At 45.0% G+C, this 23,910-nt stretch overlaps 1 protein-coding gene across 1 annotated transcript in view; it reads right to left on the bottom strand.

The window, feature by feature from the left end:
* The window catches only part of Dnah9 (dynein axonemal heavy chain 9), a 336,148-nt gene that overhangs the window by 206,045 nt on the left and 106,193 nt on the right, over positions 1–23,910 (bottom strand). The window contains exons 28-31 of the mRNA XM_041664051.1: positions 22,704–22,808; positions 13,177–13,334; positions 9,027–9,165; positions 1,443–1,730 (exon numbers count right to left, since the gene is read on the bottom strand). Of these exons, the coding sequence (XP_041519985.1) occupies positions 1,443–1,730; positions 9,027–9,165; positions 13,177–13,334; positions 22,704–22,808 (690 nt within the window). The remainder of the gene's footprint in view (positions 1–1,442; positions 1,731–9,026; positions 9,166–13,176; positions 13,335–22,703; positions 22,809–23,910) is intronic.

Genomic DNA, 23,910 nt, shown 5'->3' with positions numbered 1-23,910 from the left:
TGTTCTCCAGTCTTGCTTGCTGCAGTCTCCTGCCCTGGTTCCCACCACCCAAATGCCCTTTCCTTTGGCATTACTGGGTTGCCTGTGCACCTCTGTGTTTCCCGCACACACTCCTTCATTGACCCCTTCTATCCTAAACAGAAGGCAATCTTGCCTTCCTTTCCTTTAAAAGTCAGTCTACCCATTGGACTTGGAAGGCAGAAGATAGTGAGTGGGGTTGAATCGACTTGCTGCAGAGGGGCAGGTCACGCTTTCCTCTCTTCTGTAAAATGAAATTCCAGCGATGAAGATATGCACCTTATTGCAACCGAAAAGGCTGGTGCCAATTCACTGTTAAATTTGTGTTTACATAATCAGGGCTTACTCTCCACCAATGAGCATACAGTGTATTGGAAATACCTTCTGGAAGATCTTTGCCATACATGCCTTCAGGGGGCACCCTTTTTCCCCTCATCAAAGGCCTTCCTGTACTGTATTGTAGAAGTTCATTTTCCCACTGTATTGTAGAGGTTCGTTTCATAGAGTGGATTGCCCCTGTAGCATCTATTTCAGGTTGTTGGGGGAATCACATGTGAGACAGATTATAAAACCCACATGTAAACTCTAAGGTGATGCCCATGTATTTGGCAAACCTATTATTGGACAGGAAGAGTCATCTGTGTCATTGTACTCGGAAGCCTTGGTTGTTGTTTGTGACAACTGTCTTCTGTTGCAAGCTGAACCTGTTAGCATGTAGTCCTTTCTAGCATTTTTAAACGATGCACACTCTGTAACCATCACATTCTGCAAAATCGCATGTGAAAACAACAGACTCATGGAAAGCCAGGCTTGGGGGTGGCTGTAAGAGATGCAGGAAACTTTGTGCTCCAAGCCTTTTAAAAGTCGGCAGTGAATCCTACCCCAACCCAGTGACAGCCCAGTTCATTCCTATGCATTGTCACCTGGCCTCATTGTCAGTCTGCCTTGGTAGGCTTAAACCAGGTGCTGGGCTTCCTCATTAGAGAGGCAGGCCTAGCTCTCTAATGGAGACTATTTTAATATCAATTAGAGATCAGACCCAGATGGAACCTTCCTCATTAATCCACCATTTGAATGTGAGGGAGATGGTTTCTCGACCTTTCTATGTGCCTTTTGTAGCTTCTGCCACAAAACACAGCACCTAGACTTGTTCTTAAAGACACTAGCAAGCATCTCCTCCTGAACGTCTTTAGCACTAAATAGTTCATTTTTCATGGCTACTAATGGCAGGACCTCCCTCTTTATCTTGTCCTCTCCACCATCATTCCACTTTGTGGCCTCCCAGAAAAGTGAATAAAGGTATCTCTAACTGGATATTTATCTGCACAGCTAAGATTCTATTTGAATGAAGAATAGATTATAACTCGTGGTCCAAGAAAAGAACTCAGAGACAGAAAAAGTTTATAAGGGAAAGCCTCGTGTACCTTGAGCACAAAGTTGTCCTCAGCCTGGAGTTTAAGGTCCAAGATTGCTTTCCGAACCACAGCTTCAAAGTTCAGGTCTCTTCTCCGGGGGACATCGAGAGCAGGAAAGAGGTCACCAATCAGACCCATGAACACCGGCATGTCATCTGTCACAATCTTGGGGATGTTGAAATCTCTCAAAGAGCGCATCAGGACTTGGTCCTCTGGTCGATCAGGGTCTCCTCGTTTCAGGGACCCTGCTACCACGAGAACAGACTTGATGGCCCGCAGTCCCCAGTCATAGTGATCCTGTGGGAAGACAGCAGAACTGAGGCTAGAGTTTTTTGGATGTAGAGCATTTCAAATTACACCCAGAACATGCTACAGGTCACTACTGAAGCTCAGGTAGAAGGAGGGTGACTAGGTCTCTGAATGCTATGTTCCTGGTCTGCCATTGCCTGTATTTTTCCAGCTATGACTGTGGAGCAGACATAGAACAGTCAAAGGGATGGGACTCTGGTGGATGAACTAGAACCATCTTCAAATTGATCTGGTTGTTCCTCATATATTCAGAGGGTGGGAGTGGGAGGACTGTCAAGGAGAGAGCACCTTAGCTTTTAGAGAAAGTGTATGCTGACCATATGAGATTTTTCTTGGATACCTCAAAACTCACTGAAAATCAGTTTTAAAAAGTATATTCCCGTCAAATAGATCTTTCACTTCCTTGGTTAGAGTTACCCCAAGATATTTTATGGTGTTTGTGGCGATCGTGAAAGGTGAAGCTTCTCTGATTTCCCTCTCTGCTTCCATATCCTTTGTGTATAAGAGGGCAACTGATTTTTTGGAGTTGATCTTGTATCCTGCCACATTACTAAAGGTGTTTATCAGCTGTAAAAGTTCTTTGGTGGAGTTTTGGGGGTCGCTTATGTACACTATCATATCATCTGCAAATAACGAAAGTTTAACTTCTTCCTTTCCAATTCGAATCCCCTTGATCCCCTTATGTTGTCTTATTGCTATTGCTAGAACTTCAAGTACTATATTGAAGAGGTATGGCGAGAGTGGACAGCCTTGTCGTGTTCCTGAGTTTAGTGGGATGGCTTTAAGTTTCTCTCCATTTAATTTAATGTTAGCTGTCGGCTTGCTGTATATAGCTTTTATTATATTTAGGTATGACCCTTGTATCCCTAATCTCTCCAATACTTTTATCATAAAGGGGTGTTGAATTTTGTCAAATGCTTTTTCAGCATCTAATGAAATGATCATATGGTTTTTTTCTTTCAGTTTATTTATATGCTGGATTACATTGATAGATTTTTGTATGTTGAACCAGCCCTGCATCCCTGGGATGAAGCCTACTTGATCATAATGGATAATTTTCCTAATGTGTTCTTGGATTCGGTTTGCCAGTATTTTGTTGAGGATTTTTGCATCGATGTTCATGAGTGAGATTGGTCTATAATTATCTGTTTGACAAGAACTTTAAGGCATTGAAGAAAGAAACTGAGGAGTATACCAGAAAATGGAAGGACCTCCCTTGCTCTTGGATTGGGAGGATCAACATAGTAAAAATGGCAATTCTACCAAAGGCAATTTATAGATTCAATGCAATCCCCATCAGGGTCCCATCAAAATTCTTCACAGATCTTGAGAGGAAAATAATCATCTTTATATGGAAAAACAAAAAACCCAGGATAGCCAAAACAATCCTATATAATAAAGGATTGTCTGGAGGCATTACCATCCCTGACTTCAAACTCTATTACAGAGCTACAGTGATAAAAACAGTGTGGTACTGGCATAAAAACAGAGAAGTCGACCAATGGAATCGTATAGAAGACCCGAATTTTAACCCACAAACCTATGAACACCTCATTTTTGATAAAGGAGCCAAAAGTATACAATGGAAGAAAGAAAGCATCTTTAACAAATGGTGCTGGCACAACTGGATGTCAACCTGTAGAAGAATGAAAATAGAACCATATCTATCACCATGCACAAAACTCAAGTCCAAATGGATTAAAGACCTCACTATCAGTCAGAACACATTGAACCTGATAGAAGAGAAAGTGGGAAGTACCCTACAGGAGATGGGCACAGGAGATCGCTTCCTATGTGTAACCCCAACAGCACAGACTTTAAGGGCAACATTGAATAAATGGGACCTACTAAAACTGAGAAGCTTCTGTAAAGCAAAGGACACTGTCACCAAGACAAAAAGGCAACCTACTGACTGGGAGAAGATCTTCACCAACCCCGCAACAGACAAAGGTCTGATCTCCAAAATATATAGAGAACTCAGGAAACTAGACTTTAAAATGCTAATTAACCCAATTAAAAAATGGGGCACTGAACTGAACAGAGAATTCTCAACAGAGGAAGTTCAAATGGCCAAAAGACACTTAAGGTCATGCTCAACCACCTTAGCAATCAGGGAAATGCAAATCAAAACAACTTTGAGATATCATCTTACACCTGTCAGAATGGCTAAAATAAAAAACTCCAATGATAGCCTTTGCTGGAGAGGCTGTGGAGGAAGCGGAACCCTCATCCATTGCTGGTGGGAATGCAATCTTGTGCAACCACTTTGGAAATCGGTGTTTCGGTTTCTCAGGAAATTCGGGATCAACTTACCCCTGGACCCAGCAATACCACTCCTGGGAATATACCCAAGAGATGCCCTATCATATGACAAGAGCATTTGTTCAACTATGTTCATAGCAGTATTATTTGTAATAGCCAGAACCTGGAAACAATCTAGATGCCCTTCAATGGAAGAATGGATGAAGAAAGTGTGGAATATCTACACATTAGAGTACTATGCTGCGGTAAAAAACGACTTCTCAAATTTTGCATGCAAATGGATGGAAATAGAAAACACTATCCTGAGTGAGGTAACCCAGACCCAAAAAGATGAATATGGGATGTACTCACTCATAATTGGTTTCTAGCCATAAACAAGGGTCACGGAGTCTACAATTGGTGATCCCAAAGAAGCTAAGTATGAAGGTGAACCAAAGGAAAAGCATATAGTTGTCCTCTTGGCTATGGGAAGTAGACAAAATTGCCGGGGAGAAAATTGAGATCTTGGGGGTGGGGTGGGATGGGGGTAAGGGGAGATGGGGAGAGAAAAGGGAGAGGGGAGAATGGGGGGAACTTGGGGAAAAAGGAGGATTGGGATAAAGGAAGGTTGGATAGGGGAGCATGGAAGCACAATTCTTAGTTAAGGGAGCCACCTTAGGGTTGGCAAGAGACTTGAACCTAGAGTGGCTCCCAGATGCCCAAGCCGAGGTCCCCAGTTAGTTCCTTGGGCAGCTGAGGATAGGGAACCTGAAATGACCCTATCCTATAGCAATACTGACGAATATCTTGCATATCATCATAGAACCTTCATCTGGTGATAGATGGAGACAGAGACAGAGACCCACACTGGAGCACTGGACTGAGCTCCCAAGGTCCCAATGAGGAGCAGAAGGAGGGAGAACATGAGCAAAGAAGTCAGGACCACGAGGGGAGCACCCACCCACTGAGACAGTGGAGCTGATCTATTGGGAGCTCACCAAGGCCAGCTGGACTGAAAAAGCATGGGATAAAACTGGACTCTCTGAGCATGGCGAACAATGAGGGCTGATGAGAACCCAAGGACAATGGCACGGGGCTTTGAACCTACGTAATGTGCTGGCTTTGTGGGAGCCTAGCCAGTTTGGATGTTCACCTTCCTAGAAATGGACGGAGGGGGGAGGACCTAGGACTTACCACAGGGCAGGGAACCCTGACTGCTTTTGGGCTGGAGAGGGAGGGGGAGAGGAGTGGGGGGAGAGGGAGAAGGGTGGGAGGAGGGGGAGAAGGGTGGGAGGATGGGGAGGGAAATGGGAGGCTGGGAGGAGGAGGAAATTTGTTTTTTTTTTCTCCTTTTCTCAATAAAAAAAAACGTTAAAAAAAAAGTATATTCCCTGAGGCTGGTAGAATAGCTAATTGGCAGAAACCAGGCCTAGTACAGCCTACTGAATGGAAGAAGATCTTCACCAACCCCACATCAGACAGAGGATATCCAAAATATATAAAAAGCTCAAGAAATTAGACATCAAAATTCTAAATAACCCAATTTAAAAAATGGGGTACAGAACTAAACAGAATTCTCAACACAAGAATCTCAAATGGATGAAAGACATTTAAGGAAATGTTCAGTATCCTTAGCCATTAAAGAAATGCAAATCAAAACAACTCTGAGATACCAACTTACACCTGTTAGAATGCCTAAGATTAAAAAACACCAATGATAGCTTATGCTGGAGAGGATGTGGAGTAAGGGCAAACTTGTACAACCACTTTGGAAATCAGTATAATGGTTTCTCAGAAAATTGGTTTCTCAGCAATACCACTCTTGGGCATTTCCCCAAAAGATGCTCAATCATACTATAAAGACATTTGTTCAACTATGTTCATAGCAGCATTGTTTGTAATAACAAGAACCTGGAAACAACCTAGATGCCCCTGTCAACTGATTAAGAAAATATGGCACATTAGAGTACTACTCAGTGATAAAAAAAATAATGACATCTTGAATTTCACATGCAAATGGGTGGAAGTAGAAGAAACCATATTGAGTGAAATAACCAAGACCCAAAAAGATGAATATGTTATGTACTCACTCATAAATGGACACTAGCTATAAACAAAGCATATTGAGCCTATAGTTCATTATTCTAAAGAAGCTAATAAGGTGAACCCTAAAAAAAAAACATATATAGATCCACCTGAAAAGTCAAAATAGACAAGATCATGTAACAAAATTGGGAGCATGGGGGTGGGGGGAGGAAGGAGGGTGGAAGGGGAAGAGGAGGGGAGAAGAAAAGGGGTAAGAAGAACTTGAGGGAATGTGATAGTTGAGATGAAGAAAGGACAGAGATGAGAACAAGAAAAGAGATATCTTGATTGAGGGAGCCATTATGGGGTAATCAAGAAACCTGGCTCTAGAGAAATTCCCAGGAATCCACAAGGATGACCAGCTAAGACCCTAAGCAATAGAGGAGAGGAGGCCTGAACTTGCCTTGCCCTGTAGTCAGACTGATGAATATCTTTAATATCACCATAGAACCTTCGTCCAACAACTGATGGAAATATAAGCAGAGACCCACAGCAGAACACTGGACTGAGCTCCCAAAGTCCAGTTGAAGAGGGGGAGGAGTGAGAATATGAGCAAAGAGGTCAATACCATTATGGGTATACCCACTGAACCAGTCTACCTGAGTTAATGGGAGCTCATCAACCCAGCTGGACTGGAAAGGAACAAGTATAGGACCAAAATAGTCCTTCTGAATGTGGTTGACAGTTGCATGGCTAGGGCAGACTGAGGGACCACTGGCAGTGGCACCAGGATTTATCCCTACTGCATGTACTATTCTCTTCGGATGGATACTTTGCTCAGCCTAGATATAGTAGGGAGGGCCTTGAACATTTCCCAAAGCAATGTGCCTTACTCTCTGAAGAGTAGATAGGGGTGGGGTGAGAGGGTATGTGGAGGGAATGGGAGGAGGGAAAGGAGTGGGAACTTGGATTAGTATGTATAATAAAAAAGATTGTTTTTAAAAAAAAATAAAAAAAGAGCATTGGAAGGAATAGAAATCAGTTAGGCACAGACAAGGGAGCTGTCAAGGTCTGAGAAACAGGTGTCCACAGGCTTGGGATGGAGGAAAATTTATCTCAAGGAAATCAGAGAAGACTTAGGTAGAACGCAGCGTGAAAACCATGGCCTTGAGCTGAGGGATCAGAAGTCTGTCTTGAAGTTCAGAGCAGTGACAAGCATTTGAAAATAATTACTTCAGCTAGTATCTCAAGAATGGGTTGAGGAAGCTGAATCACCAGCAGCAAAATTATTCCAGAGGCAGGTAGAAGATTTAAACTGAGAGACATGGGTACTTGTAACTAGAGCAGCAGCGCTGAGTCCAGAAAAGCATGGGTGTTCTAGTTAGTGCTAGTTAGTGTTCTGCTGCTGTGATGAGCACCATGATCAAAAGTAACTTGGGGACAAAAGGTTTATTTTAGCTTACAGACTACAATTCATCATTGAGAGAAGCCAAGAGGGGAACTCAAACAAGGATCTTGAAGCAGAAATCACTGAGAGCCACTTACTGGTTTGTTTCCAGGCTCATAGTGTACTCTCTTTCTGCCATAGCTCAGGTCTACCTGCCTAAGGATGGTGCTGCCCACAGTGATCTAGGCCCTCCTATATCAATCAAGAAAATGCCCCACAGACATGCCCACCAGTCAGTTTGATGGAGGCAGTTCCTCAATTGAGATGCTCCCTTCTCAGGAGTGTAAAGTTGAATACCAAGATGACAAGGTGACTTCGGAAAGTAGAATTAACATCACTATGTTGCTGGGGAATCACCCTTTCGTACACTGTGAAAACATGTTGCTCTCATTGTTAACAGAAAGCTGATTGGCTAATGGCAAGGCAGAAATCTGGGTGCAGAGAGAATGCTGGGGAGAAGGGCAGAATCAGAGGAGATGTCATGAGATGCAGAGTGAGCAGGACAGGACGCACATGCATGAGGTAAATGAGCCACGGGTAACACACAGACAAATGCAAATGGGTTAAGTTATAAGAGCTAGTTAAAAACAAATCGAAACTACTGGTTGAGCATTTATAATTATTAAGAAGTCTCCATGTGGTTATTTGGGGAGTAGCTAGCAGGACAGAAATGTCTGCCTCCACTTTGCTGATGGTTAGGTCCAGGAGGGAGAAAGAAGTGTCAGGAATGAATCCTGTCACCCCTGTCTGCAATAGAAGGGAGTAAATGACGGCATCACGTGCTGTGTCAGGAAGAGCAGGGAAGGAAGGTTCTGGTGAGAGTTGGCGGGGAAGAGCAGCTCTGAATGTGCTGACTGGAGGTGCTCTTTAGATACAGGGAGAATGGTGGGGTACACCACTGATAATATATGTTTAGATACAAGAGAGAGATGCGGGGCAGAGTTCTGAGCAGTCACAGGCCTGGAAGCTGGTGGCCACAGAGAACTGAGAGAAGTCAGATGGAAAGTATAGAGAGAGCAGGATTCCTCTCTCTTGTAAATGTATCACAGGCCTGATAGAGACCATGGTGGTGATGGTGACCAAGGCAAGATGACTCCAAAGGGAGTGTGAGCCTCACTGGTAAGAGTCCTGGGAAGCTTTGCTGGTTGGTTGTCCTTGACACCATGAAATTGTTCATACTAACCTCCTTAGTGTGCTGTTTCCTGGGTCTGCCTTCAGCAGAAGCATTTTAAAGTTACACAACCAAGGGAAAGCATGAGGCCATTATACTAAACCACTTCCAGCAGCCAGCCCATCTCATGTCCCCCCAGGAAGAAACCATTCCCTCCAGGGATTGCCACTTGCCACTGCCGTGTTTCTCATGGGACAGTTGTCTGGGGAAGGTTTTTAACTACTTAAAAATAACTTGGAGCTCAAAGACCTTGAGAGTGTTGTTGAACACTGAACACAAAATTTACTGAAGAACTCTGAGCTTTTATAATGGCCCAGACCCTGTAAGAATACTCGAGTCTGTTTGTTTAGAGGTGGGCCACAGCATGGCGCTTGGCCGCTGGCCTCCACAGATATCCTACCTGTTTGGAGAGAAGCTCTTTACACAGCTGGTAAAGGGTGATGAACTTCCTGGCCAACGACCGAGCTTCAATGAATCCTTCTGCTACCAGCATAATCTCACAGATGAGCTCAAAGTCCGGAACTACCATTGCACAAGGCCTGGATGCAGGGAGACAGAGGCAGAGAAACTGAGTTGAAGGGGAGACTGCAGGACAAGGGATGCTGGCAGCAATCAGGCAAAGAGCTATCTTGAAGGGCAAAAGCTCACAGAAGGGCCTTTGCAATCTAAATCGGGGATGATTAGCTAAGGATGAAGGAATGGATCCTCCTCCCCAAAGTGGTGGATAGTATCAGCAGGAGAGGGGTGAGTTGGAGTTACAGCTCAGGTCTCACCATATCTTGGGGTCAATGTACCTCAGGGAAGGCAAGGGTTAACACAGCAACTTGTCTAAAATAGGCTAGGTGCTAAGCTTGGAGAATGGATTCTCTCCCTGGGTGTTGGAAGCAGAGTACTCCCTTGCTCTGCTCCATCTCTGCAAGTTGGGGATGTCTTCCAGATATTTATAACTCATTTTGGGCTTATTTGTATAAAAAATTGTTTGTTTGCAATGTTAAGGACCAGGTAGGTACCAATTAGCACCATCTAGACACAGAATAGCATACACAAAAACCCAGAGGATCTGAGATTTTCATCTCTATGTAAGAATTTACTGTGGTTTTCCTCTCTCTGGCACTCGTGATACATACATAAATACATACATACATAAGTAAATATTTAAAATACATATTTAAAATTATATATAATTTTATATTTGTATAATTTATTTATTTTATTTTTTTTAAATATTTATTTATTTGTTTATTATGTATACAATATTCTGTCTGTGTGCATACCTGCAGGCCAGAAGAGGGCACCAGACCCTATTACAGATAGTTGTGAGCCACCATGTGGTTGCTGGGAATTGAACTCAGGACCTTTGGAAGAGCTGGCAATGCTCTTAACCTCTGAGCCATCTCTCCAGCGCCCCTATTTGTATAATTTAAAATACTTGTTAAAGCTATTATTTATTTGGTATGTTATGGGAACTTACTGCTGTTAAATTAAGTGTGTGCATGTATGCACACATGCACATACATGCACATGCCTGGTTATGAACATGTATGTGGAGCCCAGAAGACAAGCTTGAATTTTGTTCCTCAGAAGCCACCTATCTTGTTGAGACAATGCCTCTCACTGGCTTGAAGCTCAGTGATTTAGGTAGGCTGGCTGGCCAGCAAGCCCCAGAAAGATATCAGTGTCTTCCCCTACAGTGGAAGGACAGGAGCCTGACACCACACCCATGTTTGGAAAACGAACTGAACACACATCCTTTTGTTTGCATAGCAAGCACTTCACTGGCTGAGTAGTCTCCCCGGCCTGTTACCTCTCTTTAATGGCATTTTCCTTGTATTGATAATATTTAGTTTTCAAAATAATTCAGGTACATACTGTCCTTTGAAATGATTCATATTGCATTCAGAACCGAAGGAGCCACCAAATATTTAGAGTCTCGAAACTATTTGGCAGCCTGAACATGAGGATATCAACAGAATTTAATGCGACTCTGAAAAATTATGCTGCAGAAGGAAGATTAGTAAGTGGCATGGTAAAATATTAATTAATGAAAGCAGTATATTAAACAATATGGCCAGTTCCCAGCTTTGAAAAATAAATGCTAATACAGTATTGGAAGAAAAATGCCAAGTGGTTATGGAATTGCCTCTAGGTAAAGGACTAGACTGGGATGAGCCCAATCTCTCAGTTCAAATCCCAGCTCTGCTGTTTATTAACTAGGGACTCTATCTGTCTTCTCAGAGTACAGGGAGGAAACGAATAGTATCTATATCATAGGACCTTTGTGATAATTAAGTGTAAATAGATGTTCATCTTAATGTTTTTAAAAGATCTTTCTCAGGACTGGAGAGCTGGGTCTGGTGCTTAAGATCATTTGCTGTTCTGACAAAAAAACTGGGTTTGGTTCCGAGCTCCTACATGGCCACTAACCAGCACCTGTAACCCTAGTCCCAGAGGATACAATATCCTTTTATGGCCTCCATGAGTAGCAGGCATGCATGTGGCACATATACATACGTGAAGGCAAACTCATGTGCCTCAAATAAAACCAGAAATATCATTCTCATTCTTTCCCAACTCTCTTCTATGAATATAATCTAGATTGCCAGAGCCTGAATGCTTGTAGAACCTTAACATTTTTATGGAAACCCCCAGTGCAATGGGATCGGGATGTGGAGGTCATGAGAAGGAGGCCTCAGGAGCAGGATGAAGTCCGAAAGTAAGGTGGCTGGCTTCCTGCCACAGTAGGACACTGTGGGGTAGCCATCCTTGCACCTTGGAAGTGAGTCTTCCCAGAACTTGACCATCTGGCTCTCTGACCTTGGATTTGGCTTCAAGCACCCTGAGAAGTGCCTTTTGTTTAAGTCAGCTAGTTTATAGCAGTTTGTTATTTCGGATGGCCTAGACTAAGATTAAATTTAGGAAGAAAACATGAGGAATATTTCCTAGATGGGTGATGAGCTGCCTGTATCCCTGTCTGTCATACATACCTTACCTAAGACTCTGGGTAAGCACACAGCTGAAGGCGCAGTGTTCTGCTAAGGTATCAACGGTTTTGATGTAAGTAGGCATTGCTTGAGTGACACAGACAGCTGCTACAACAGGAGTGGTTTTAAAGGGAGAAGCTGGACCAGATGTGTATGAGACAGAGCCACAGTCCCACCACTCAAGAGGCTGAGGCAAACGGGATTACATGTCCTGCCGGGGCCAGCCTGGGCTACACAGTGGGGACCTTGTTTTAGAGCAAGGAAGCAAGCAAACAAACAAAAAGTCCAAATCCAGGCTAGACCTAGAAGGGCAGGAAGATGCCTGGCAGCCTGACTGCTCAACACAATGCTGACCCCACCTCCCATGGAGAGCGCACTGCACCCGGGCTGCCAAATGAGACAAACAGTACTGTCACGCTGGCCATTGTCATACTTGCCACCCTTTCTCCTAGGAAAAGGGTTAATAAGCGGAAAATCCAAAAGTAGAAGACACTTTTCAGCTTTCTACTCGTTGGGCCAACTTCTCTTGTCTGAAAAAAGAAAATGCAAACTCTAGCTTTTGCTAGGAAAGACGTTTGTGTTTTCTTAATATATATTTATATATATTATATGTATAAACATTGCCATATGCAAGGGTGACAAGGGTGAAATAAAAGAGGTGTTTCTACGTGTCTTTACCAGGATGTAATCTGACACTGAGCTTTTTAGAAAGTAATTTGGCAATGTGTATCAAAAGCCTTAAAAATGTTCCTGCTCGTTAACTCCGTAATTCCGCTCTGGGAAGCCAGCCAAACAAAATAATCATGCATACAGAAAAAAAGATTTATATACAAAAATGTACATTACAGAATTATGTTTGAATTTATTTTAAATGCTAGAAACACTCTTAATAATTCAGACACGGAGGGCTAGTTAATTATACCATGGACCATGGAGTTGATAGAAAAATATGTAGCCATGGAATGAGATTTATAAAAAAATATCCAATAGAAAAATATTTATGATAGGCTAGGGGATTAAAAAATAAATAATGAATTTGTGCACAAGTCACAAATATACATTGGAAATACACAAAATAAAATTAATGTGTGCATACATAATTGAATGAGCCACAATCAGGCAAAGATATTTTTACTGATGCTACCATTATAGTAAAAGCAGAACTTTCAAAATCTACTATTTTATTTAAAACTTTTAGTACATTTTATGAAATCTATCACACACATATTTTGATCATGCCCCCCCAGTACAACAGGATGACACACATATGAACTCACAGAGACAGTGGCACACCTGCACAGGTTCAAGCCAGACGGGGTCCCAGCATGGAGAGAGTGAAGTAGACACAGAGCCCCACACCAAACCGAGAGGCTCTTTACAACTGATACCAGACGACAGAGGGAAAGCCAGTTTTCTCCAATGGAGTGTCAATGGGGAACCCCCCCCCAAAAAAAACCCCTATTTTCTAAATGTTGTAATTTTTCTCTCTATATAAACTACATTTTCAGAAGAAAAATATGAGAAACTCCTCTCTGTGGAGTCCGTGTGTGGAGACATACTGCCACTCACCTGAAGAGAGCCTTGAGGTTCTCTGGCAGTTCTGTGCGGCCAGCATAGCCAGGGTTCATGGTGATGAAGATGCCCACAGAAGGATCCAGGCTGATCTCCTCCCCAAGAAAGCTGAACCTCTGCTTCCTGTCTCTGATGGCATCCTGGATGCTTTTCACCTGGTGAGGGGGGCGGGGGGGACAGTAGCTAAAGCTGGAAATCCAGACACGACACAGGAAAATTGTCCTGTGGCCCCCTGCATTGAAGGACAGGCACGGAGCCTGCATCCTGGAGTCTTCACTGGTGGGCACTAAAGGTGAGTCTAAGAGGAATCTGTTTGTCCACATCAATATTCGGCACACCATGCTACTCAGATGGGAGTGGGCAGGACACGGGTGAGGTTTCATTTGGAATCTGGGTTCCTTCTAGTGGCTCCTAAAGAATCACTAGTGCTAGTGTGTGTGTGTGTGTGTGTGTGTGTGTGTGTGAGAGAGAGAGAGAGAGAGAGAGAGAGAGAGAGAGAGAGACAGACAGACAGACAGACAGAGACAGAGAGAGAGAGAGGGAGGGAGGTGCTGGGGACCAAGCTCAGGGCCTTGCACATGCCACTGGATGCCCCCGGGCCTTATGGCTATCCCTGAGTATTTTTGATGCATAGAAAGTCATTCAAGCCTCATCAAGAAAGCTGGAGGGAGCATGTCAACCCATCGACCCCACTTCACTATGCTAAATCAGAAGCATAGAGAGTGAAGTGGTTTGCCCAGTAGCAGCGCCCCTCTCTGAGGCAGCAGGATTTGAATCCATGCCCAGGGATTCTTGAGTATGTGCTCGTGGCCCCTGCACCATGAGAATGCCAGCACCTGACACCCCCCCCCCAGCTTGTTTTAAGGATAATGAAATCCACATAGAAAGAAACAGCAGTAAGCGTGGCCCTTTTGAATGTGAACATTGTTCCCGCAGCTGTGTTTATTGTCTCAGCCGGAGCCACCCCCCCTTCTCTCCCCAGATTGCATGTCCAGAGTGACATTATGAGCAGGTGGAGTTTGAATGACGCTTCCTTCCCAGATTGGAGGATTCAGACTGTGAGAAGGGGCGGCATGTGCCAGAATGGCACAGGTAAGCTGAGGCTGGAAAGGGGCATTTCTGAGGAGATGCCAGGTCCTAAACGCCTCTGGTGAAGCCAGAGGACTGTATTAGCTGAAGCATTTAAGTTCTGATTAAGCCCAAATCTTCAGGGGGGGCTGATCAGGTCTGGACAGGAAGGCGGACACATTGATACTAGTCTCACAGGGTTTGCCAGAGGTTAGGACCGGGCCACTCCTGATACACAGGTCAGCCTGGGACCTGTTGGTATTAACAGCTCTGATGCTGCAGGGGAACGGACCTGCGGATGGAAACTTGTATCCCCAAAGTTCATTTCTGTCCTATAAAACCCCAAAGGCCCTCCTCCAACCCTGATCAACCTCCCAGCCCCATACTTCAGCACACAGACTTGGCTTTTCAGTGTTCTGATTAATCAGCTTCTGTAGCGGTCAATCTCCTCTTTCTATTGTTTCCACATCACCTCCATCAACCCTGATCTAACTACCGTGACCTGGTCGGAGCTCTGTTCTGAGTTAACAAGATCTTATAGTAGTGAAAAAGGGGACAGAAATGGAACTCAGCTGTGTATGTTTTTCACACTCTGAGATAAATGCAAAAATGATCAGCCATAGTATAGAAGAAGACAAAAGACACACAGCAGCAGGCTGGCTTTGCTCAGCTAGGCCCCACAATGCCTCCGGCAATTTCTAGGCCCATGTGGTTTCTGGAAGCAAAACCTGAAGCTGGCTGGGATGAGGGCGGCGTTTTAAATGAGCCTCAAGCATGTCTGTCATGTATGGCTGCTAGAAAAGCCAAGGGTAGCCCAGTTCTGCCAAGAGCTGTGGCGGGTTAGTGTGTGTGTGTGTGTGTGTGTGTGTGTGTGTGTGTGTGTGTGTGTAGTTGGGAGAGGAAGAAAAGGGGACAATATTGCCAGGATATGTGACAGTTCTGCAATTAGGATTCAGCTCTTCTGCAGTGAAGTTCTAATGACTGAATGTATTTGAGCTCACAGCAATTAGTGGGAACCTGAGACTTCTCTCCGTGCAGAATACCAATGCCAGCCAGGCAGAGCCAGCCTCCAGCACCCCGCATGCTGGCCACCCAGGCAGAACTCTGCTGATTCACGCCAGGCTCACAGTCCAGCCCTGCTAGCCTTGGTAGCCTCACTATCTGCAAGTTAGGTGGCATGTGGAAAGCTGTTTGGTTCCTTCCTCTCCAGTCCTTAAATCTGTAAACTATACAAAGCACTTCCTCAGCTAGGGCCAGGGAGGCAAGTTTAATTAGTGCTTACAATATGCTGTGCTACTTTTGGGCAAAGGCCAAAGCTGGAGCCTAGGACCCTCCTGCTGTTCTTTCTGACTCAGCATTCCCTACCCAAACACTGGAGCCCAGAAAGCCCACACTCAGCAGGAATTTATGACGTACTCTGGATTGGAGGCATCTGTGCTTTTGTGTAAAATTCTGTAGGGGGGCTCTTGAGAGACATAACCAAGCAGGCTGGGGGATGTGGGCGATGCTGGAGCCTCTGGGCTGTCAGGTGTTTCTCTTAGCCTGACACCACTGGCTATGACTCCCTTACTGCTGCTGTAGCAACTGAGATTCTTAGGATTTGGATTACCAACCATAGGAATGTGATGACAATCAGGATCCAAGGGGCCTGGATAAAGACCAGAGGGTGGAGGATGCCAAGGAGGATCCAGGTACACAGGAAAGGCGAGGATGAAATGCAGGCTTTGCTTGCAGGCCGCCGAGGCAACTGTGCGCACATGTCTCTAAAGCTGCCTCACTTCCGGAGATTTTAAAGTCATCAGGAATGATGATAACGATGAGAAAACATATCTAATATTTTTAGAGCACGTGACCAGTACCAAGAACTATTCTGAACATTCTACAGGCAGCTTTTTGCTCAGTTCACTGGAGACTGAGATGGGTGGTCTTAGGCCCTAATTTTATAGAGGGGGAAATGAGGCAGAGGTGCTTAAGAAACCATTTCTGTTTAAAAGTTAGCATGAGGGAAACTGAGGGAGGGATGACTAGGCAATGTACTGTTTTTGAAACTTGTATAGTAATCTAAAATTGGCTCAAAATAAAAAGTTAACAGAAAAAAAAAAGTGTGGGTGAAAATGAACGTTGGCCAGGTGGGACAGGTCGAGTCTTAAAACCAAGCAGGCTGGAAACAGAGCAAGTATGCTTAGTCGCCTCCCCCAGAAGGAACATGGCACTGGGCTAGCATGATGTCATCAGGCCCAGGCTGACAACAGGTAACGGATAATATGTCCCTACATATTCTGAGGAGAACCAACCAGGCAGTTCGGTTATTATATGATGACCACAATGAGTAACTACTAGGATGCTAGACGCCACTTAGGTGATAGTCTCTGCCAGGTTTGTTTGTATTTATGGATACATCGTTTGTTCTACTCTGAAAATAATGATTATTATACAAAAAGCTGCAGAGATGCTGTGATTCTCAGCTGGCGATCACTTTCACCATTCTCTGGGTGTATCTGACATCCAGAGACATTCCCTCAGCAAGGAAGGAAGGAGGCTGCAGGCATCTAGCAGGCCGATAGTCGGCACGGCACAGGCTAAATCTTTGCAATAGACCTATCCTGGAAACTGGCCCTCTCAGATGGTTCTGCCCTGTGTCCCCCACTCAGGCCTGGAATCTCTCATAGTGAATGATGTATGCAAATTGTCCTGTCTTTTTATAGGTGATACAGTTTAAGGAGGTCACAGGCTAACCCAATCTGTATGGATGTTCAGAGTTTGTAGCCCCTTTTCCTGCCATTCTCTTATGACACCTTTGCTCAGATACCATGCATTGCTAAAAGCCTGTCTGGTTTCCACAATATCGGTAGGCTGGAGCCTGCGGCCTTCAGGAAGTACAACCCGATAACCACTTTGAACATTGTGTAACAGTTCTGTGTTCTTTTAGAGGCAGCTCCTCTACAAAGGGAGCCTGGGACATTCTCTTGGCTCTGAGACTGGAACATTTGTTCCTTGCCTGGAGTCCTTGGAACCACGCTGTAAGTCCCTTGCTAATACAGCTTCTGACTTTTAGTTATTTATTTGGGAAAGGGTCTCACTATGTAGTTCAGGCTGACCTCGAACTCATAGTCTTAGCTGGTATTTTAGGGGTTTGCTGGCGTGCCTGACTTAGATCTGCTGCGCAGCTGTTTCTTGTCTCACCCCGTCTGTGCCTGTACCACAAGTAGTGGGGCCACCAAAGAATGTGGGGGGAGGTCAGGGGTTATGGGTCCAAGCTGATGAGTTGTTACCTTGGTGGGATGTTTCCCGAGGCTCAGATAATCCAAGGTCTAGAGAGCTGACTGAGCCAGCAATGAGGAGATTCTGAGAAGAACTAAGTAGTCTAAATGCTTTTTAAAAATAGCGAGTAATTTCTCTCGCAATTGTCACAGTGAGGATCTTCCCAAATGGGCATGCAATTCTGCTTGACCAACCTGACAGAGACATGAAAACATCCAGCCATGGAAACACTGGGAGCGTAATCACCTCCACAGAAGTTCCTGGGATGGGAAGCACAGAAGGGCGAGGAGAGGGAGGGAGGGGAGGGCGACAGAGAACTGTCAGCAGCTGGCGCGGCTTCCAAACCAATATGCCAGCCAGGATTACTGAGTGAATAATTAAGCACGATTTTCTCCTTGGCTGCTTATATGATTTGAAATGGTAGCAGCTCCAGTTCTGCCCAACTGTTGTCAGGCCACTGCCTTTTATCGCCGTGTCCCTAGACCGGAATGTGGCAGCATCAGGGAGTTCCAAGTTGAACTTACTTCACTCAATTCTAGGAGCACAGGAAGCCCTGTATTAGTGCCTTTTCACATAAGGTTATTCCATTTTCTGACTCCTGAGAAGTGAACAACAGCTGGTGGGTACCCTCGCACCGGCTAGGGAATGGTTAGGATTGCTAAGATAATCCGCCCATGGCTCAGCTGAGGAAAAGTGAAGGTGTAGGTAGTACAGGCCTGTGAAAGGAAGGTGTGGACTTTTACCCCCATCCCAGGGTCATAGCCATCAATTTTCAGCTATTTCCTGTGGTGTTAAAATGACGAGGATAGCAGTCATCCTATTGCCCCTACCACCCTCATGACCACTACCGCTGTAATCATTATGCCCTCATCATCACCATTATCCTTACTGTGGTCATCACCACCACCACCACCTCCATCACCACCACCATTGTAATCACATGTCCTCATCATCACCATCATCATTCCCACCCTTATCATCATCACCACCATTGTAATCATTATGCCCTCATCATCACCATTATCATTTTTGTAGTCATCATCATCACCTCCATCACCACCATCATTTTAATCACATGCCCTCATCATCATCACCACCACCACCATCACCACCATTACCTTCAATATCATCCCCACCACTGCTACAACAACATTCATCATCACCTCTACCCTCTTTCTCATCACCACCACCACCATAAACTCTACCATCCTCCTCATCATCCCCACTACCACTGCCATCTGCCTCATTGCTAGCACTACCATTAAAACATTGTCACCTTCGTCGTCACCACCACCATCATCATTATCATCACCGGGGCCATGCTCATCCTCATCAGGTACACCACCACCACCACCACCACCATCACCGCCATCATCACTGATCAGTTTCACCACTTTCATTAGCATCTCCACTAATACGACCTCCAAAATCAATGCCAAGTTCCTCATTACCTTCATTGCTACCACTACAAATACCACCACCATCACCGGCATTACCACTACCATTGCATTATCATCAGTTACCCATCATCACCGTCATCACCATGACTGCTACCAGTATCATCACCTCTAACACTTGAGCACCTATCATCCGTAGATCTTTGATTTAAATGTTTTAGATATTAACTCAATGAAAAAATTGTTATAATGAAAAAACTGTGGTTAGCTCAAGGAGCTCTCTGTGGAGCATGCTGAAAAAAAATGCCTTGAGACACACACGGGGATAGCTTGGGACAAGCCCCTAGCACTACCCATCACCCTGAGACACCCATCAATGGAATTGTGCATAATGAGTGGTTCTGGACTTCAGTGGAATCAGGAACAGCTATACTGGGCTGGTGAGAACAAGAGACATCCTCTAACCGCTGTGGCAAGCAGCCAGAGGAGAAGGCACAAAAGTCATAAATGTAGAGATGAGAGGAAGAGATACTGGTAAGTGGAAATAACAGGGCGGTGGGGAAGGGGATTAAAAGACAGAGGCTTACAGTACAAGAAATAGGAAGAGCAGCTTTGAGTACATGGTGCAATGGAAGGAAACGGAGCCATTTACAGTGGGCACTCAGGGAAAAGACAACTTCTCCCCAGATTTTCAGAGCCAACCGTGGGCTGGAGCCAGGACTTTGAGAAGGGTTTGCCTGCTCTACACCAGCTACTCGGGAAGGAAGGAAGGAATCCCCACAGTGCACAGAGAGATTCTATGGCACTGTTTCTGGCCCCAAGCTGTGATGTGACTACCCAAGTATGGAAACAGCCAGAAGACAAGCTTCCTTTCTGCTGGGGCTGGGGACATGGTTTCGGTTTGTCTCCAGGGGTTCGTATATTGAACTAAATCCTCATTATGAGACACTGAGAGGGTGGGAACTTGATCCAGCTATGGTGTCTAGATGCTTTTGGGAGGTGGCTGTGTTTAGACAAGGTCATTGGGTAGGGTTCATGATTGAATCCTGTGGTTTGACAGCCAGAAGTCACTGCAAGATGTGTGTCTGTGAAAGTTCAGGAGTGTGAGTCAAAAAAAAAAAAGGAGAAGGAGAAGGAGAAGGAGAAGGAGAAGAGGAAGAAGAAGAAGAAGAAGAAGAAGAAGAAGAAGAAGAAGAGAAAAGAAAAAGAAAAATCATTTTCTTTATATGCAATATGACTTCAGGTATTTTATTATAATCATAGAAAAAGACTAACATAATTTCCTGTAAAATACGAATATTCAGTTTCAGTTTAGGTAATGCCAGATCCCATCTCTACAAGGCAGAGGTGTGTTGATAGATGTTTAACCATTGACTTTCCACAGAAACAAAGTCTTCATGTGTTAGTGCCATCAACTGTAGGTTTTGGGAGGAACAGTTTTGGGGATTAACCTGGGATCTTATGCCTGCTAGGCAAAGACTCTATCATTGGTCCATATCCCTAGCTCCAGTTTCTTGATGGAAATACTTCCTCCCTAGGCCCTGTCAAGTCATGCCAATTCAAGACCACAGAAAACTGCATAATCAACTCACCAAGCCAAGGCAGATCACGATGTCGTTGCAAGGGAATGTTTAGGTTACTGCTTGGGCCTCACTTCCCCCACCATTACTAACTCCTGCTGCAAAGAGCAAATCTCAGGGAGGGGAAACTGCATCTTGCTCTAGAAAATCTTTGCTAAGGAACAGCTGGGACAAGGGTCAGTGTTTGTGGAGCAGCCTTGGCCAGATAAGAGAGCACAAAGGACTGAGTGACCATTGTGGAGCAGGCAAGTGAAGGGCCCTGAGAGCCCCATGATGGCTCCTGGCTCCCAGTGACAGCTGAAGCCCAGGGGTGGGATGCTACGAATAGCAGCTGGTATGGGGGCTACCACGTTCCAACCCTGCAGTTGCTTCAGCGCTCTGCTCGGAGCTCCACATTTAGCCTCCAGTGACGGGGACAGCATGCTGGATGAGAGGGGGGACATCTGGAGGTTATGTAGACAGAGGCTGGCTCCTGGCAGGGCACATCATCTAGGGAAGGGGACAATGCTGCCTTGGCCAGGTTCTCCCACATGGGTGACCCGCTTGATGTTCCATCTCACCCCTGTGCTGCCAGCCCTCCCTCCATGCTGTGCTCTTGCCAAAGAAAAGGGAGAAACTCGGCCCAGTTGAGTGTTTTCCATTGGCCTTTTGAGGCTGAAAGAATTGCACAGATTTTCAGGGATGATCCCCACCCCTCCCTTTCGCTCTCCTCTCCCCCATCCTCTTTCCCCCCTTCCCCTCTGTTTCTTTCTCTTCCATTCTCTCCCTTTCCTTTCCTTTTCCCTTCCCCTCTTCCTCTCCTTTTCCTTTCTCTTCTCTTTCTTTACCTCCCTCTTTTTTCTTAAATAATTATATCTGCATAACACTTTAGAAATAAGCTGAAAGGGAGGAGCCTGCCACTGCGTTTGACTGTATGGGGTGTGGGCACAAACCCGGAGCAGTAGGCACAGCACTGACCACTCACCTCACTGCATACAGTGCTCTACAGAGGATTTGCCTTGGGGAAGTAGGGTGGAAGAGGATGGCTGCAGCCAGTTAACCTTTGATGGGAAAAGAGGATGCTCAGCCTATAGGGAGGGGCAGAGGAAAAGGGCCTGGCGAAGGAGATGCAAGGGTCCAGGAGCCTTTGCAGCTCAATGAGGATCCCAGGAAGGTCCTCTGCCTTGATTTCAGGCAAGGATTCCTCTTTTACCCAGGTCTTTAAAACCGCTGCCACACACAGGCTAATTCTCCATTAGAATCCTCAGGATTCCCTGTTACCTGAACCAGAAGGCATTTATGTCCATTTTTATTTGGTTTGAGCTTGCTTCTCTGACAATTCATATGTGTATATTGGTGATGTGGATGGAAAAGCAGTGTTCAAATCCTACCTTTGTCACTTTGCAACACTGTGCCTTAGGCAAGTTCCTTATATTCCCTGCTATGTTTTCTCCATATAAAGTAGTATTTATACCAGAAGAACTGCCAGAGGATGCAGGGTGGTAAGTGAAGAGTGTCTGGTATAACAGACTTAGCAAAGGAATTCACCCTCTGCTTTCCTTCTTTCTACTCTCCTCTCTTTGTCTATGGGTCCTTGACCCCAATCCAAACCCTCTCCAGCCAGCATTTAGGGACTGGTTTTAAGATTACCCCTTTCCAAGTTTTATTCTACAGAATGGATATTATGATTACTTCTAGAATGCTGAAAATGCTCACATCTGTCTCAGAAATTCAAGACATCTTTGAAGGCAGGAATCGTGTCTTTTTCAAGACATCTTTTCAGTTAGGAATCATGTCCTTTTCAGCCGTGCGCCTCCACTCACTCAAGCCCTGGGAAATCACAGGCTTATACAACAGCGAGTGGATTAGGCAGAGAGATGTGAAACAACTTGCTTCCTGACTTCTACAGCAAATGCGAGAGCTGAAGCTGGAGCCCTGGTTTACAGCCCATGTGTGAGATGCTTCCCCGTAGCTGGGACCGCCTCCTTGGCTGATCCCTTCTGTGAAGCACATAGATAATTTATGTCCCTGTTTTATACACGGGGAAAGGGATCCCGCTAGATAGAAGAGGATATGTTTTGGTGGGTAATAGAGGAACATTTATTATAAGGATGGAGAAAGGGGGATGGAATGGCAAGAAGAGGGGGAATTGATGTTGAAGAATGAAAACAGCAGGCTGTAGACTCCCACAGGACCAGCCATACAAACTGCAAGGCTCCTACACCCTTCTCAACCATACCTGTACGGCCACCACTGACAAGACCTCCACAGAGATTCGGTTAAACTCATCGAAACAGCCCCAGGCGCCAGTCTGAGCCAGGCCTTTGTAGATGTTGCCACAAGACTGCAAGCAAAACATACAAGGATTAAATGATGACATGACGTTGTCTTAGAGTCATGTCCAGAGTCATTTTTCAGCTTCTTTATTAGAGACACATCCGGTCCCCTGAAACTCGCATTGTAATTTCCAGAACAAATATGTTTTTGAAGGTGATGGGCGACAACCCAAGACATGGAATCTAACAAACTTTCCAAGATGACATTGTGAAAAAAATCCCTTTAAGATGCCATCAGGGTTTTGTCCTGAGCATTCTGTAACATTTAAAGTCCCAGAAAATGAATAAAAGATAACTTTTCTTTGAGCACATAGACAAATAGGCTTCTGTTCAGGCTCCGGCATACTCTAATGGGAAGTCAAAGCCCGTGTCTTCTCTCCATGTCCAGCCACTCAGGTTTCCCAGATGATGGGGAGCTGGAAATGTCAGGGAACTAACAACAGTCACAGAAACAAACTGTGGGCCTGTCTTCCAAGAGAGAGCAAGAAAGGAATTCCAAAGGCAAGAATGTGTTTCTATCCTAAAATGCAAAGGAACTCTGGCATGAGATGGGAGCTCATGCATCAGCAGTAAGGAGCATGTTCTGGAGGCCACAGGCTAGGTGGTGCTTCCAAAGTGTGGTGATGATGCATTTATGGGAGTCCTGACATTTATCCACGGTCATTCTATTTTTATGTTTATTTATTTGTCATTGTTGTTTGTTTTTATATCCCAACACCAGTTTCACCTCCCTCCTCTCCTTCCAATCCTTCCTACCTCCTGTCTCCCCACCACACGGCGTGCCCTTCCACTCCTCCTCCTCCATTTCTCTTCAGTAAAGCGCAGGCCTCCCATGGATATCAACCAGCCATGGTATATCAAGTTGCAGTAAGACTAGGGACTTCCTCTCCTATTAAGGCTGGACAAGGCAACCTGGTAGGAGAGAAAGGTCCCTAAAGCAGGCAAGAGAGTCAGAGACAGCTCCCGCTCCGATTGTTAGGAGTCTCGCATTCTTGTGAGACCAAGTTACACAACTGAAACATATGTGCAGTGGGCCCTGGTTGTTAGTTCAGTCTCTGTGAGCCCCTGTGAGTTCAGGTTAGTTTATTTTGTGGATTTTCTTGTGGTGTC

The sequence above is a fragment of the Microtus oregoni genome, unplaced genomic scaffold (assembly GCF_018167655.1).
Source record: "Microtus oregoni isolate MIOR12 unplaced genomic scaffold, Mior012 000015F_ref0000493, whole genome shotgun sequence".
NCBI classification, from domain to species: domain Eukaryota; kingdom Metazoa; phylum Chordata; class Mammalia; order Rodentia; family Cricetidae; genus Microtus; species Microtus oregoni.
This window is presented reverse-complemented; position numbering and strand designations above follow the sequence as displayed.